Genomic DNA, 17,009 nt, shown 5'->3' with positions numbered 1-17,009 from the left:
CATATTAGTGAGATCATATGGAATTTGTCTTTCTCTATCTGTCTTATTTCACTTAGCATAATGTCCTCAAGATCAATCCAATGTGGTCAAAAGTGGCAAGAGGTCCTTCTTTTTCATGGCTGAATAAAATTCCATTGTGTGTATATATTCGTCTGTGTGTGTATGACATCTTTTTTATCCATTCTTCCATTGATGGACACTTAGACTGCTTCCATGTCTTAGCTATTATAAATAATGCTGCAATGAACATGAGGGTTCATATATCTTTTCAAGTTAGTGTTTTCATTTTCTTCAGATAAATACCCAAAAATGGAGTTGCTGGATCATATGGTAGTTCTATTTTTAATTTTTCAAGACACTTACATGCTGTTTTCCATAGTGGCTGCACCAATTTACATTCCCACCAACAGTGTACAAAAGTTCCTTTTTCTCTACATCCTCTCCGACATTTGTTATTTCTTGTTGAGTTCTTCTTTCTTAACAATAGTACCTTGCACTTGTCGGTAAAAAAAAATTAGCCTAACTGTTGAAATAGATACCTTTGGGGGTGTCTTCCCAGTTCAGTACCCCCATTTCATTGAGAACATCTCCATCTCCATGAGGCAGCCATGTTTATGATTGATGACCCTGCTTTGCTGGCCACGAATGGACACCTGACCTGAGGTGAGGCAATCAGACTTGGAGGTGAGCTTCAGGGATGATTGCTTTGTGCCTTTTAGCTGGAATGAGGGTTATGGAAACTGAAGAGCGGAAGCTGCCATCATGGAAAACCATTCTCATCCACATGCCGGGAGAAGCAGAGAAAGTAGACATTTAAAGAGGAGAATGGAACGGATGTGCAAAATATAGGGAAAAGGGGAAAAAAATGATCTGGTGAGAGAGAGAGAGAGAGAGCAAGAGGGAGGTAGGAAGGGAGAGGGAGAGACAGAGACTGAGAGAAAATAATAGTTCCTGGTAGTTTTGTAGTTCCCGCTGCTTGGCTTTCGTGACGTCCACTTCTGTCGGGTTCTGTGAGATACTCCGGATTTTTGTACAAAGTTCTCCTGACTTTTTTTTCTTTCGCTTAACCTAGCTTGAATAAGTTTCTGTTATTGACTAGGACTACTAGAACTTACTTCTACATCTTGTTTTGAGCCCCCAAACAGACAAATAAACCTTGATTCTTTCTGAATTAATGAAACACATTTATAGACATTTAAGTCTGGAATCATCTAATCCAACCCATTCATTCTATACCACAAAATACTGGTGTCTGAGGAAGTGAAATTGCCTGCCCAAGGTCACACAGTTAGGAGGTGGCAGAGCAGAAGCAAAACAAAGGTATTTTGAATATCAGTTTAGTGTTCTTTTTGCTAAACAAGGCTGCCTTTTCTTTTTTTTTAATAACTTTTTTGTTTTATTCTGCCTTTCACATATGACAGTCCCAAACCCAACACTTGGTTTTTCTTTTTTGACTTTCTTATTCTTTCAGCATCTATGTCAACACACTTTCTCCCAATAGCACATGCAATTTGATCTTCATCTGGTGGGTACACATAGGCCCTCAAAGATCCTGGCTCTCCAGCATGGGAACCTCAGTCCTTCCTTTCAACTGTACCCATGTCTGTTGGTTCTGGAGCTCTGCATTGGTCCCATCACACCTGAGGTGTCCTGAGGCCAGGAACGACAAACATGTTATGTGCCAACTCTGAATAGATATGGGGAGCTGCTTGGAGCCCAGGGTGGAGGGTAGGAAGGCAGGTTGGGTCTGGGTTCCATTACAAAGAATTCTGTGCTCAACTGGCAATGTCTGCCATGGCAACACCCACTAGACATGTCTGGAATGGGGACATTGGGGGAAGAGGCTACACACTGGCCACAGCTTCAGAAAGGGACAAGATGTACGTTCCATCCTTGCCTTAGGTGGTTGTTCTGTTTCCCAGGCCACATTGTCTCAATGGCCAGGTGGCTGAGGAGGTAGTCTGAAGGCCACGAAGCTACAAGTGGCTTCCCTGGACCCTGGACGGGAGAGCACGAGCCCCAAGCTAGAGGGAGCTTGGAAAGGCAGCCCCTGCAGGGCCCTACAGCGGTCTGCATGCTGCAGGCCACGCTGGCATTAGCTCCTTGTCTCTGGAGTTGGTTTCATCTAGGCAAAGCCAGCTGGCTGGCTGTCAAAGAGTCAGATGCAACTCGGGGGTAAAAACACTTTTCCACAGCACTTACACAGAAATAACCTTAATCTCTGGGTAAACTTTCCAAGCCAAAAGCTTTCTCTTCTACGTCCTACCGAGAAATCAAAATAGAGTAAAAGGACAGTCTTACTTTAATCAAGTTCCAGAATGAGGACATAACAGTTTTGAAAAGCACTGTCTCAAGCAGAAGACGTAAGGATGTGTGTAAGAGAATATTTCTAGAAAATGCCAAAGGCACCAAACATAATCCCAACTTTGCCTCGATGCTACTGCGTACCCCGGATGGGGAGGCTCCTTTGTTCAGCTAACTTTAGGAATGTCATAGTGCTCCGTGAGTGTGTCCAGGTGTCTGTTGAAGTCTTCTACTGTCTGCTTGTGGGTTTTGGATGCTTTCTTCAGGATCCTTTCCATTTGCCATTTCTCCCACTTCTTCTCAGAGGCCACCTGGGCCAGTGTCCACTTGTCCAGGCTGCGCCACTTCTCCTCCTCGTTCTTTTTGCTTGTTCCCATCGCTTACAGGAGTTTCGCCTTGTCTTTGTTCTTTTTCTTCTTCCGCTTAGTCACTCTGAGCTCTGCCACGCCATTCAGCTTCAGGGGCTCCTTTTGGATCTGCTCTTAGGCCTCCATGGCGCCCTGCTGAAGTTTCAAGACTGCCTTTTCATGAAAACAGTGAGCATCATGCTCGGGGCAGAGAACACCTGCTCCTTATTCTAAATGATCTCGGGGTGGGCAGGTGGTCCAGGCTGAGCATTTGGAGTATCCCAGACCTCTGGAGTCAGCTATTGGCCCAGGGATGGGCTTCTGCTCCGAGTAGAGCTACTTAAGGACCTTTTAGGGAGAATAATCAGATACTAAAAGAGATGATCTGAATCTCCATTTTCTGAGCTGTTAGACACTAAAGATCATGTGAGCTTAGTGCTGCTAGGGACTTTCTTTTCATCATGAGAAGGCAGACGGCTCTGAAGAACAAGGCCAGCTCAGAGGAAAACAGAACCAAGAGATGAAAAGAGACAGATGCCCAGTGACTTTATTTGAGCAGCTAGAGTCAACCATGCCAAAGTTATTCCACTCCTAAACTTCTCAGTTACCCGACCCCGTGTATTTCCTTTTTGCTTAAGCTGGTTTGGCTTTCTGGTATATGCAACCAGGTAAGTTAGAATACCAAAATGTTGACTAGTAACCACTATTTAATTTTATATACTTTGCTTCTTATTTTCATATGCTACAGAGAGGATACATCTTTGGGTCATTATAAATGGAAGTTAATTATTGTGGTTTAAAGTTTAATTAGTATGAGTTATTGGGACTTCCCTGGCAGTCCAGTGGTTAAGACTCCATGCTCCCAATACAGGGGGCACGTGTTTGATCCCTGGTCAGGGAAATAAGATCCCGAATGTCGTACAACACAGCCAAAAAAAAAAGAGTTACTGAGGCTACGCTAGGAATAATAGCGACAAAGAAATACAACTGTATGTGCTTTTTAAAAATTGAGGTATAGTTGATTTACAGTATTACATGTTTCAGGTGTACAACATAGTGATTCACAATTTTTAAAGTTTATACTCCATTTAGAGTTATTATAAAATATTGGCTATATTCCCTGTGCTGTACAATACATACTTATAGCTTATTTATTTTATACATGGTAATGTGTACCTCTTAGTCCCCTTCCTCTATCTTGCTCCTCCTCCCTTTCCTTTCCCCACTGATGATAACCACTAGTTTGTTCTCTTATTTGTGAGTCTGTTTCTTTTGTGTATGTTCACTAGCTTGTTTTGTTTTTTAGCATCCACATATAAGAAATATCATACAGTATTTGTCTTTCTCAGTCTGACTTATTTCACTAAGCATAATACCCTCTAGGCCCATCCATATTGCTGCAAATGACAAAATTTCATTCTTTTTTATGGCTGAGTAGTATTCCACTATATATATACACACCACATCATCTTTATCCATTCATCTGTTGATGGACACTTAGGTTGCTTCCATACCTTGGCAATGTAAATAGTGCTGCTGTGAACATTGGGGTGCATGTATCTTTTCAAATTACTCTTTTTGTTTTCTTCAGATATATACCCAGGAGTGTAATTGCTGGGTCATATGGTAGTTCTATTTTAAATTTTTTGAGGAACCTCCATAATGTTTTCCATGGTGACTGCACCAATTTACATTCCCACCAACAGTGTTCTCGGGTTCCCTTTTCTCCACATCCTCACCAACATTATTTGTAGACTTTTTGATGGTAGCCATTCTGACAGATGTGAGGTAATAGCTCATTGTGGTTTCGATTTGCATTTCTCTGATGATATATGATATTGAGCAGTTTTTCATGTGCCTGTTGGCCATCTGTATGTCTTCGTTGCAAAAACATCTATTCAGGTCTTCTGCCCGTTTTTATTTTTATTATTTTAAAAATTATTTATTTATTTATTTGGCTGCACTGGGTCTTAGTTGTGGCCTGTGGGATCTTTAGTTGTGGCGTGTGGGATCTTTAGTTGCGGCATGCACGTGGGATCTAGTTCCCTTACCAAGGATTGAACCCGGGCCCCCTGCATTGGGAGCATGGAGTCTTACTCCTGGATCACCAGGGAAGTCCCCTTCTGCCCATTTTTAAATCAGGTGGTTTGTTTTTTTGATGTTGAGTTGTATGAGCTATTTATACATTTTTGGATATTAACCCCATATCAGTCATATCATTTGCAAATTCTTTCTCCTATTCAGTAGGTTGTCTTTTCATTTGTCGATGGATTCCTTTGCTGTGCGAAAAGTTTTAAGTTTAATTAGTTCCCATTTTTAAATTTTTGCTTCTGTTTCCTTTGCCTTAGGTGACAAATTGAAAAAACATTGCTATGATTTCTGTCAAAGAGTGTTATGCCTATGTTTCCTTCTAGGAGTTTTATGGTTTCTGATCTCACATTTAGGTCTTTAATCCATTTTTAGTTTATTTTTCTATATGTTGTTAGAAAATATTCTAATTTCATTCTTTTATGTGTAGCTGTCCAGTTTTCCCAGCATCACTTATTGAAGAGACTGTCTTTTCTCCATTGTATGTTCTTGCCTCCTTTGTCATAGATTAATTGACCATAAGTGTGTGGGTTAAACACAGTATATCTTTCCATCTGTTTGTGTCATTTTCAATTTCTTTCATTAGTGTCTTATACTTTTCCTAGTACAGATCTTTTACCTCCTTAGGCAGGTTTATTCTTAGGTATTTTATTCTTTTTGATGCAATTGTAAATGAGGTTGTTTCCTTAATTTCTCTTTCTGATAGTTCATTGTTAGTATATAGAAATGCAACAGATTTCTCTATATTAATTTTGTATCCTGCAACTCTACTGAATTCATTGATGAGCTCTGGTAGTTTTTTTTGGTGGCATCTTTAGGATTTTCTATGTATAGTATCACGTCATCTTCAAACAGTGACAATTTTATTTCTTCCTTTCCAATTTGGATTCCTTTTATTTCTCTCTTGTCTGATTGCTGTGGCTAGGACTTCCAAGAAGACTATGTTGAATAAAAATGGCAGGAGGGGGTATCCTTGTCTTGTTCCTGATCTCAGAAGAAATGCTTTCAGCTTTTCACCACTGAGTATGATGTTAGCTCTGGGCTTGTCATACGTGGCCTTTACTGTGTTGAGGTAGGTTCCCTCTATGCCCACTTTCTAGAGAGCTTTTATCATAAATAGATGTACAACTGTAGATGTGCTTTTGTTTTCCAAGGAAAAGGAATAAATTTATCCTAAGGCAGTACTTCTTGGACTTTTTTTGTTTGTTAGTTTCTGGGCCCCTTTGTACACTCATGATTTATTGAGGGCCCCAGCGACTTTTGTTTATGTGGGTTATAACTTATCGACATTTACTGTATTAAAGGTGGCAACTGAGAACTTTTAAAAATACATATTGATTCATTTGCCAACAGCAATGATTAATGCACTGCATGTTAACATAGATAACATCTTAGTGTTATAATAAAATTAGTTTTGACCTTGCAGCCCCCTAAGATCTGTTCTAAAGTAAAATGTCAGTCTGTTTCAGAATAGGAAAATGGATAATGAAAGACAGAACTTGGAAATTACATTTTATTTGCCTTAGTTTCTAATACTCGAGTCTGAAAAGTAGCTCTGTAATGTGTTAAAATCTTAGCAAAGTTTGCCCAATTTTGGTAGGCTTGTTGCCTTGATTTACTGAGTAATGCCTCAGCCTACAATGTAAAGGTTATCATTACCTGCTGTGTAACCAAAGATTCTGGGTTTTACCAGAATAATTTCCTGTGCTTTATGTTGACTTCACTATATTCTTGATTATTTAAGAAGAAAAAGAACCAAGGTTCTTCACTTGTGAAAGAACATAGATTTTTTAAAATCCTGCTACCATCTATGTTTATTGTGACTCTAATTAAATAGGTAATCAATTATTGTTTCTAAGTCATCCATGATCCCATCTTAATTAAGTATCCAAATATCTTCTGATAAGTTTTTTATTTTCATTTCCCCAAAAATTAGATCTTAAATTTAGAAAAAGTAAAATAAAATCAGGATTCGGGGTGGGGGCATTCTTTAATTGTAATTTAAATGTTTAAAAAAATCTTTTTATTGTGGTAAAATATATATAATATAAAACTTACCATTTTAGCCATTTTAAAGTGTACAGAAAATCAAGATGTCTTTTACATCTAAAACAATCTTGAGGTTCCCTAGAGGGTCCCTGGAAGTCACAAAGCCTTGTTCTTTCACCTTGTAAAAAGAGAGGCGCTAGATTTGTTTAATGCATTACTATTGTAGGACTTGCATGAGTAGAGCTGTCAGATCAGAAGAGGAGCTCAGCTTTCCCTAGGTTAAACTTGTACAGATAAACTATTGTTAATATAAATATTTCAGAAATGGTACGCTTTCCAGGAAATCCCTGGAGATTTGTCAATGCCCTGTCTGTCCGTGTTCTGTTGTTTTTGTTTGTTTGTTTGTTTTGCGGTACGCGGGCCTCTCACTGTTGTGGCCTCTCCCGTTGCGGAGCACAGGCTCCGGACGCACAGGCTCAGCGGCCATGGCTCACGGGCCCAGCCGCTCCGCGGCATATGGGACCTTCCCGGACCGGGGCACGAACCCGTGTCCCCTGCATCGTCAGGCGGACTCTCAACCACTGCGCCACCAGGGAAGCCCCCGTGTTCTGTTTTTATCCTCAAGGAAAATACTGATCAAAACTCTTATGAAATAGGTATGTCGTGTTTTCCTGTATTTATCAGAGTCCTGGCAATACTTTGCCTGATGACATTCGACAAGAGTATAGTTATACAACAGTGTAGTCTCAATCATAATTTCAGTAATTAACATGTTACCTTGGCCTGGCCATAGTCTTATTTCTTTAATTTGAACCTGGTGTCTACTGGTTGTCAAAATGGGAACGCACATCAAACTTACCTGTGGAGTTTTATAAAAAATACAGAGGTCTGGGCCCTACTCCTGAATCTCTTTACTTGCTATTCTTAGTATATTCTTGGTATATTATGTTTTATGATCATTATGTTATATCTCAAGATTTTTCCTCCATAAAATTACGTTTCTCCATTTTAATGAATCAGATATCTTTGAATGTAAGCTCAATCATTATCCTTAAGGACAGACTTTTTTTTTGCCAGGGGGGTGACGTTATTATCTTTCTTTGGCATGCTATAGAAACAACCAAATTTCCTTGTGGGTTGCATTATTATTAGGCACCCCTCATCAGACCTTTCACATTTGAAGGTTACTAGTTATAAATTAAACATTGCCATTTTAAGTCTCTGCCATCTACAAGTAGTTTTAATTTTACTCTGGTGCTTGCCTGAAGGCTTTGCTGTAAGCTACAGCCCAATTTTTTTTTTAATAAATTTATTTATTTATTTATTTTTGGCTGCATTGGGTCTTCATTGCTGCACACGGGCTTTCTCTAGTTGCGGCGAGCGGGGGCCACTCCTCGTTGCGATGCACAGGCCTCTCATTGCAGTGGCTTCTCTTGTTGCAGAGCACGGGCTCTAGGCGTGCGGGATTCAGCAGTTGCGGTACATGGGCTTAGTTGCTCCACAGCATGTGGGATCTTCCCACACCCGGGCTCAAGCCCCTGTCTCCTGCATTGGCAGGTGGATTCTTAACCACTGTACCACCAGGGAAGTCCTGCTACAGGCCAATTTTGTCTTCAACCAAGAAGGATGGTCTCAGAGTCTTTTCTCAGTATAGAAAAGGACTGTACCAGGTACTTCAGGCTATCAGTGCTTTAAAACTTAGCCTCTAGTGTACATGCTTCTGAGCTGGCATCTCTTAGATAACTTTCATACCATACCAGTGGACCAAATCAAGATCTCCAGGACTGTTTTTAGTCAAGAGGACTACTAACCCAAGGCTCAGAGAATAAGAATTAATTACATAAGACTGAGTGAACTGATGAGGAAAATTTCACTGTGGTTATTTTTTTGGAATGTTGATTTTATTTCAGTGTTCTATATTCTGGTTGTATAAATAAATCCTTTTCTTTCTTCTTAAGCTATTTGTAACCTATAAAATTTAGTAGGTTCTGCTTTTGTAAACTGAAATGGAACATTTAAAAATTATATTTGATCACCACTGATCTCACAGAATTCAGAAACTCTTACTGATTCTCCATGCTTTTCATGGCAATATAATTATTTGCCAAGGTTCAGAAAGAATCTCTTCTTACCAGGATACAGTTGAATGAATTGATTGTACAACCAGGGCCTTTCCTGGAGTGCCATAATTGAGAACGATGCTTATTTCATCAGATATGACCAACCACTTTTAGGGAGCTAAGGTTGACTTGGCTTATGGAGCTGACGCTTACAAAGCCCTCCTAGGAAAACTGGGTGGTGTCTGGCTTATAGGATCCCAGCCTCACAGGAGGGGAGGAAGGTTACTTCCTGGCAGACCAGGAGCCTTAAGAAATTGGGAAGATTTTAAGAGGAAAGAAATTCACCCAAATTTATAGATACTGCAGGCATAATTTGATGGCAAGAATTTCCTAGCCATAGGAGAGCAAATCTTTTAAGAGATCATTCTGGGATTCCTTATGAAAACTTCAAGACAAAAATTAATTTTGTAGTTGGTCAAATTACTCTGTGGACCTGGATCTTGCCAGTCAAACTTAAGAATAATCTTTCTGCAAGAGTTTCCCTGGTGGCACAGTGGTTAAGAACCTGCCTGCCGATGCAGGGGACACGGGTTCGAGCCCTGGTCCAGGAAGATCCCCCATGCTGTGGAGCAACTAAGCCTGTGCGTCACAACTACTGAGGCCCGCGTGCCTAGAGCCCGTGCTCCACAACAGGAGAAGCCACCGCAATGAGAGGCCCACGCACCACAACAAGGACCCCCGCTCGCCGCAACTAGAGAAAGCCTGCGCACAGCAACAAAGACCCAATGCGACCAAAAATAAATAATAAATAAATAAGTTTTTTTAAAAAAGAGTAATCTTCCTTTGAGATTGTTATGATCATAGAAGGAGAGGGGACACTAGGGAACATTGTGAAGGACTAACAGAGCAAAAGTTTCCGTGGTGTCTTCAATGGAAAATTAAGCATTGTTTGAGAGCACATCCCGCTGAGTTTTTAGGTTCTGTAGTTTGTGCCTTTCCTTGTCTTTGAGCTGTCTTATAGAAAACTGATAGCAATGCAAATAATTTTTCTCCGTTGATATAAAAATTGTGCTCAGTGAAATGTAATTGATTATCACCCTGTGGATATTAACCAATTTTGCATCTATTTGTGTATTCACTCCTGATTTAACTATAAAAGTGTAATACTTTGAATTCTCTTTTATAGCATCTTACTAGTTCCCTCACTAATTAAAGAGTTAAATAAAATCTTTGATGTTTTCTTCTCTATTTATATAAGCATCATGATATTACCTTTTAAAAACATTATCCTTTAACAGGAATTTGCCTGTTACATATTTTCCCAGTCCTTTGCTTTCACACTTCCTCTGTTATAACTTAAGTGTGTCTCTTATAAACAGCATATGGATGACTTTTGTTTGATTTATCCTGTCTGACAATCTATGTTCTCATCTGTGGGTTAAGTCCTTTCACATTGATTATGAGTACACTTAAACACTGGAATTATTTACTCCATCTTATTTTGTGTATATCATTCATTAGAATGATTTTTCTTGGCTTCTGTTTATTCCATTCCCGCCATCTGTTGGATCGATGGACTTTCTTTGGTCCCCATTTTCCTTTCTATTTGTTTGGAAGTTTCTCATTCTTTGTCTAATATTTAGTGGTTACCCTTGTGGCAGAACCTGCTCGATGTCTCTGCGATAGCGATTCTCCCTTTTTTCCTTAGCAACGAAACTGGGAAATAAACCTTGCTGAGAAACTACATTTCTGAGTATCCCTCAAAGATAGAAGGGAAACAGTGTGTGAGAAGTTAGTTGGAACTTCTGGGAAGGCTCATTAAAAGAATAATGACAGTTGGCCTATGTTCCTTTGTCCTTCCCTCCTTTGTCCTGCTTGGAATGTGGGTGTGACAGTTGGAACTCCAAAAACCATGATGCACCCCGAGGCAACTTTGAAGATGGAAGCCACACCCTAAGGATAGTAGGACAGAAAGAGCCCGACCCCTGATGACCAAGGAGTGGCCAAATCTGCCCTGAACTGCCCACCTCCACATTTCATTCATATGAAACAAAAACCAACTCTGATTTTGTTCAAGTCACTTTAGTCAAGATTTTTATTGTTAGCTGAAGGCAATTTCTAACTGTTACGTCTTAAATTTTTTAACAGGCATACTTAATTTAACTAAACTTAATCAATATCTCTACACACATTATAGACCAAGGACCACTACTATCAGGACTTTAGATATATTGTCAAGTTTCTCACTTTCTAAAAAACTTCATGCTGATCTTTGCACTGTCTTCCCCTATTAAACACACACTCACATACAAATTTTCTCAAATTCTTACAAGTTCACAAGGAATATACCTTTATTGCGTTTTTACAGATGAGGAAATGGGGATTCACAGGAGTTAGGTAACCTATCCAAGGTCACAATTAATTAATTAATTGAAGTCTTTCTAACACCCCAACTTCCATTTGTGTCACAAATCTTAGCTGCACTCGTTCTATCAACTACTTTGCTGGCGTTGCAGCTGAGGACAAGCACGCTCTCTGTCTGGGGCAAGGCTGGAGTAAAGCAAGCTCTGCTATCATCCAGATCATTGTATCTTACTAAGTGGATGTATCATAAAAGATCAGTCTGCTAATTTAAGGACAGCAGGTTCTGGTTTAGCAAATTTCCTGGATACATGTCTTTTCCCAGAGGGAAATCTACATCCTTGTAGGAGTTCTGGAGTAATGCTCTTGGGACACCTCGCTAGAGAATGAGCTAATGTAACGAGGTGCTAATAAGCCTCAGCAGACAAATAAAATAAAGGCAGAACTATAATCATGATCAGAAAGGGAAAAGAAAAGTATTAAAACAACCATTTTGGGCTTCCCTGGTGGCGCAGTGGTTGAGAGTCCGCCTGCCGATGCAGGGGACACGGGTTAGTGCCCCGGTCTGGGAAGATCCCACATGCCGCGGAGCGGCTAGGCCCATGATCCATGTCCGCTGAGCCTGTGCGTCCGGAGCCTGTGCTCCACAACGGGAGAGGCCACAACAGTGAGAGGCCCGTGTACCGCAAAAAAAAAAAAAAAAACAACCATTTTGCCACCATAAAGTCTGTGTTTCTCTTTCAGCACCACCAAAGAGGTATCGCTGAAAAGGGAGTTCTGTGTGTTATATGGAAAGAAGGCAATGAAAATGTTTAGAAACAGGGAACATGAGAAACTATTATAGTTGAGAGTAAGGGCAAGGAGGGGAATGACTGAACAAAATAGAATGCTGAGGTGTTTAAATGTATTTTAAAAAATAAAAATAAAATAAAAATAATTTCTGTTTCTTTGACATATATAAAAGGAAAATGTTTATCAGGGAATTTGATCAGGTAGACATGCTTTGAAGGCAAATGTAGCGAAATTATGTAACCCGAAGCTTCCTCAGATTCTAGATGCAAAGCCTTTAGAGGGATAACAAGAAAGAAATGATTTTGTAGAAGTTAAGATCGACAGATTCAGAAACAAAATTCAGAATGAATTTTTCTGGCCAGAGGGCAAGAATGCTGAAGAAAATTCTTCTCCTGAGGTTTGTGGGGTATTTGGGTCACAGTGACCCATTTATGTAGATTTTTCATTTTTGCTGATCTTCCAATTTAATTTTTTTTTCAAACGCCAGTTACAATGAAACATAAACTTTGGCATAGGCTGAACTCACCCGACTACCTTCTATTTATCCACCCCACCCCACTGCCCAAGTGTCACCTCTCCTGAGTGTATTGGGAAGACGTGGGGATGGCTCTCATCCCTCTTATGTTGACTTCTTGGGGGTTTTTGTCTCCAGATCCTGGAGTCCTTTCACCTCTCCCATCACTGCTGTGACAAATCACACACCACTCTACTGACGGTCACCTCCTGGAGCTTGGCGGCTACAGTCCCTCACGATACAATGCAACTACCTTGGGTTCAAAGGGTGAATGTGGAACCAGCCACACTTCCCTTTCTGCCTCGTTCCTTGTGCCACATGGCCACGAGGCTCTGTGGATGAAGCAGATTCACCAGATGGTAGGGCTAATTAAATGCACTTACAATGTGGGAGTAAATAAAAGGTAAAATTATATATCCAAGTCAGCCTTACTCACACTAGGATAAAAGCCACAGAGGACTTGGGAACAGGGGTGGGTGGAAGAGTCAGCTTGAGTAGGAGAATCTTGGGTGGGCTTTGCAATTCTGATTCGGGCTTCTGAGACCTCCCAGCCAGGTTTGAAGATGCCTCCTCTCCTTAACAACACACATCTCCCAAAGACAGTGTTCAGAAAGAGTAAAGTCTAGATTACTGTAAAAGAAGAGAAACATTTCTCTAAATGCAATGAAGCCTGAACAACTCTCTGCCCACCAATGGGGCTATGGTTTAATTGTCCTTCTACTTCTGAACAATGGCCAAAGGCAAAAAAAAAAAAGAAAGGGGATTCAGGGGTCCCTGATGTTCCTTCAGCCTTGGGCTACACAAAAGACCTGGCTGAAGTTCCGGAATGACCACTGCCCTGTACCTGGAGCCTCACAGGACTCTGTCCAAGCAGGAGGGAAGCAGAGTGACTTATTGGCTTCCTGTCTAAGCAACTGACTTTTCCAGTTGCATTAAGGAAACCTAGGTTCAAGCAGCCTCTGTAGATGCACTTTCCAGAACTAATTTCCACTGCTTTTATATGAGCACCCTTTCCATAAAAAGTGCAAGACTTTTCTCTCTAAATCTGTAGTTCTCAAGTGGGGGTGATTTTGGCCTCCAGGGAACATTTAACAATGTCTGGAGACACTTTTGGTTGTCACAGTGGCAGGGGGAGTGGGGGGGGGATGCTACTGGCATCTAGCAGGTAGATGCCAGGGATACTGCTAAACATCCGACAATGCAAAAGATAACTGCCCACAAGAAAGAAAGAGCCAGTTCCAAATATCAATAGTGCTGCTATTGAGAAACCCTGCTCCAAATGCTTGGAAAAAATATTTTACATCATCTGTGATCAGTACTCACCATGCTATCACCCTCATGTCACTCCTGAATTTTACTTTTAAAATTCATCAGCTGATCTTCCTACAAATTATTCCCAAGAAGCAGATTAAGAGTAATCACGGCATTTACTGAGTTCTTACTGTGTGCCAGGTTCTGGAGAAAGGAATTTACGTACTTTATCTCACTTATTGTCACCATTTTCAGAAGCGAAAACTGAGGCTCAGGGCAATTAAGTAAATTGCAGATTATCAATACATGAAACTTAAAGTCACTGAGGTGGGAATCAACCCAGAACTCAAGTTTCTGCCCTTTAAACTCAATGCCTTTCTAAGGAAACCAACGATGTCTATTCAATTTATTGAACAATTGCTTTATATTCAGAATTCTCTTTTTATTTTATTTTATTTATTTATTTTTGGCTGTGATGGGTCTTCATTGCTGCACACGGGCTTTCTCTAGTTGTGGCGAGCGGGGGCTACTCTTCCTTGCGGTGCTCGAGCTTCTCACTGTGGTGGCCTCTCTTATTGCAGAGCACAGGGTCTAGGCGGGCAGGCTTCGGTAGTTGTGGCTTATGGGCTCAGCAGTTGTGGCTCGCGGTCTCTAGAGCGCAGGCTCAGTAGCTGTGGCGCACGGGCTTAGTTGCTCCGCGGCATGTGGGATCTTCCCAGACCAGGGATCGAACCCGTGTCCCCTGCATTGGCAGGCAGATTCTTAACCACTGTGCCACCAGGGAAGCCTCAGAGTTCTCTTTTTCATCCTGATAATTTTTCATCTTCTGACAAAAAGTATTTGTTAAATAAAATAAAACTTTGTAATTATGGTCATCCATCACTTGGAGCAAACTTTATAGATGGATTTAAAAACACATGTATTTGTAAAACTCCCTCCTTTCCAAAAAGAAGAAAAGCTGTGTCTTTTATATATTTTAGTTCCAAATTGAAAGAATCTCTTCATTTATGAAACTTCCAGAATAATGCATATAATGCTTTAAGTGGCAGAACCAGGTAAGACTACAAGGACAATTGCTCTATCTTGAGGTGTCCCTATTTAAAAGAAAGAAAGAAAGAAAAAAGCAGCATTTTGTAACACAACAGCGTATTGAATTTTTTTATTCCTGTGTCTGTCTCCTTCATTGTCCTGTGTATTAGTTTTCTACTGCTGCATAACAAATTAAAACAAATTTAGCAACTTAAGACAACACCCATTAATTAGCTCACAGTTCTGTAAGTCAGAATTTCTAGCACAGCCACGGCATAACTGAGTTCTCTGCTCAGGGTTCCCAAGGCTGAAGTCATGCTATCAGTCAGGCTGAGCTCTTCTCTGGAGGCTCTGCAGAAAATTCACCTTCAAGCTCACTGAGGTCGTTGCAGTTGTAAGACTCAAGTCTCATTTCCTTGCTGGCTGGTGGTCAGGGGTTGCTCTGAGCTCCTAGAATCCTCTCCAGGAGAGCAGCCCCCTCCATCATCAAAGCCATTAGTGGAGAATCTCACTGACGATGAATCTACTTCATGCTTTGAATCTCCAAGAAGAGCCCAATCCCTTGTAAGGGCTCACGTGATGACATCAGGCCCACCAAGGACAATCTCCTTCTCTGGAAGTCAACTGATTTGAGACCTTAGTTACATCAGCAAAATCCCTCACAGCAGTGCCTAGATTAGTGGTTGTTTGAATAATTGGGAGAACATCTGTGTATACAGGAATCTTGGTGTACACAGGGATCTTGAAGGTCATCTTAGAATCCTCCCTAGTTCAGTCTGTAAATTCCTCGATGGCAAAAACTGGGCCTTGTGCATCTTTGTCTGGTACTCAATAGATACTCCAGGGATGTTCACTGAACTGAACTGTTTTAAAGGGATTCGGAAATTACGAAGTCATGAAATTGTTACACATGAGCATTAACTTCCAGGTAAGGACAACTCCCATCAGGAAAAAGGTCAGATAGGATGCAATGCCCAGGATGCCTTTCGGCTGATCACTATCGTGACCTCTTCCTCTACCAAAAGATTAACTGGATTTTCTACTTTCACTGTGGGAATACAGCTTTGATTTTATTAAGGGAAGTCAAGGGGAAAAGAATTCCTATCCCAGAGATGTGCAAGAAAAACAACTTTCCAGAATCGCATCTATTCTATTGAGGAAGTGGTGTGGTCAATGGGTTTGTGGTGTCATGAGCTTCCCTTCCCTAGTCTGCCAGCTCTTTGAGGGTGGAACTACATATTATTCATATTTACATCCCTAAGGAAAGCACAGTGCCTGGTTCAGAAGACAAACTTTAAAGATAAAAGCTGATTAAATGTTTGTAGAATGAATGCTATTTAGCCTGTCTCTGCTACTAGTCGTTCACTTCCTGCCGGCCAGGGCTCTGTCCAACGCATTTTCTGCAAGCCAGCAATGCCTGTCTGGTCCCCGGCAGCCAGTGAGCGTTCAACAGGTGCACTCTTTGGGCCTTGTACTCCTGTTTTAAAATGTATTTTCTTCTCTCCCAAATTAGCAGTTGATCATTTTAGGTTATACAATATGAATTGAAGGTGACTACTATTCAAGCTAGTCTTATAAGGCTTATTTCTAAGAAATATTCAGCTTTATGTTAACACACACACAAACCCCCCAAATCCCAAAACTTTCATCTTCCTTTCCAAATGGACATTCATTTCAGTGTCTAGTAAATGTATTTATGGGAAACATTTCTTTACGTTGATCAGAGAACAGAGCTGTGATTTCTGAAAAAGAAAAGCTCTGTTTCCCTTAGGTTTTGTCAGCTCCTCCATTGCTAACCTCAGACAAGGTACACGTTATCTGCAATTCTTTCCTGCATTTCAGTCGCATTGGGAAAAACGCTTTCCCGGCCTTCCAACGGCAGAAAAACGCGATCCACATAACTCCACTTCACTGCAACCTGGGAGCCGCGGATTTCGGGCCCGCGCTGTGACGTCACCGGGCTCGCAGGCCGCGGCGCTGGCCTCAGGCTCGGCTGATTGGTTGGGGCCCATGACGTCACGGGCCGGGGCGGCCCTGGGTTCGGGAGGGCCCAGCTATGATCCGGGTTAGTTTTTAAAAAGGGCGGGGGGGGGTGGTGGTGAAACAGGGGAGCTCGCGGAGCGCCCGGTCCCTCCCGCCGCGCCGGGTCCCGCCCGGTCGCGCCCACAGCCAACCTCGCCCGGCCACCGCGCCAGCCTCGGTGGCTGCCCGAAAGGGGGCGGGCGGAGAGGCGGAGCGGGGAGGAGCCGGGCGCGGCGCCGCGCTGTCCCTGGT

At 41.5% G+C, this 17,009-nt stretch overlaps 1 protein-coding gene and 1 pseudogene across 1 annotated transcript in view; one reads left to right on the top strand and one right to left on the bottom strand.

Annotated features, from left to right (window-relative positions):
* PLEKHA8 (pleckstrin homology domain containing A8) overlaps nucleotides 1-12,764 on the top strand; it is a 115,392-nt gene extending 102,628 nt beyond the window's left edge. Inside the window, exon 10 of the mRNA XM_060156925.1 lies at nucleotides 12,594-12,764. Within this exon, the coding sequence (XP_060012908.1) occupies nucleotides 12,594-12,631 (38 nt within the window). The 3' untranslated portion in view covers nucleotides 12,632-12,764. The remainder of the gene's footprint in view (nucleotides 1-12,593) is intronic.
* On the bottom strand, nucleotides 1,635-2,798 carry LOC132524932 (protein FAM32A-like; annotated as a pseudogene).
* Nucleotides 12,765-17,009: the final 4,245 nt, after the last annotated feature.

Source organism: Lagenorhynchus albirostris, chromosome 8, assembly GCF_949774975.1.
Source record: "Lagenorhynchus albirostris chromosome 8, mLagAlb1.1, whole genome shotgun sequence".
Classification (NCBI taxonomy): Eukaryota; Metazoa; Chordata; class Mammalia; order Artiodactyla; family Delphinidae; genus Lagenorhynchus; species Lagenorhynchus albirostris.
The sequence above is the reverse complement of the archived record's forward strand: the minus strand, read 5'-3'. Positions and strand labels throughout refer to the sequence as shown.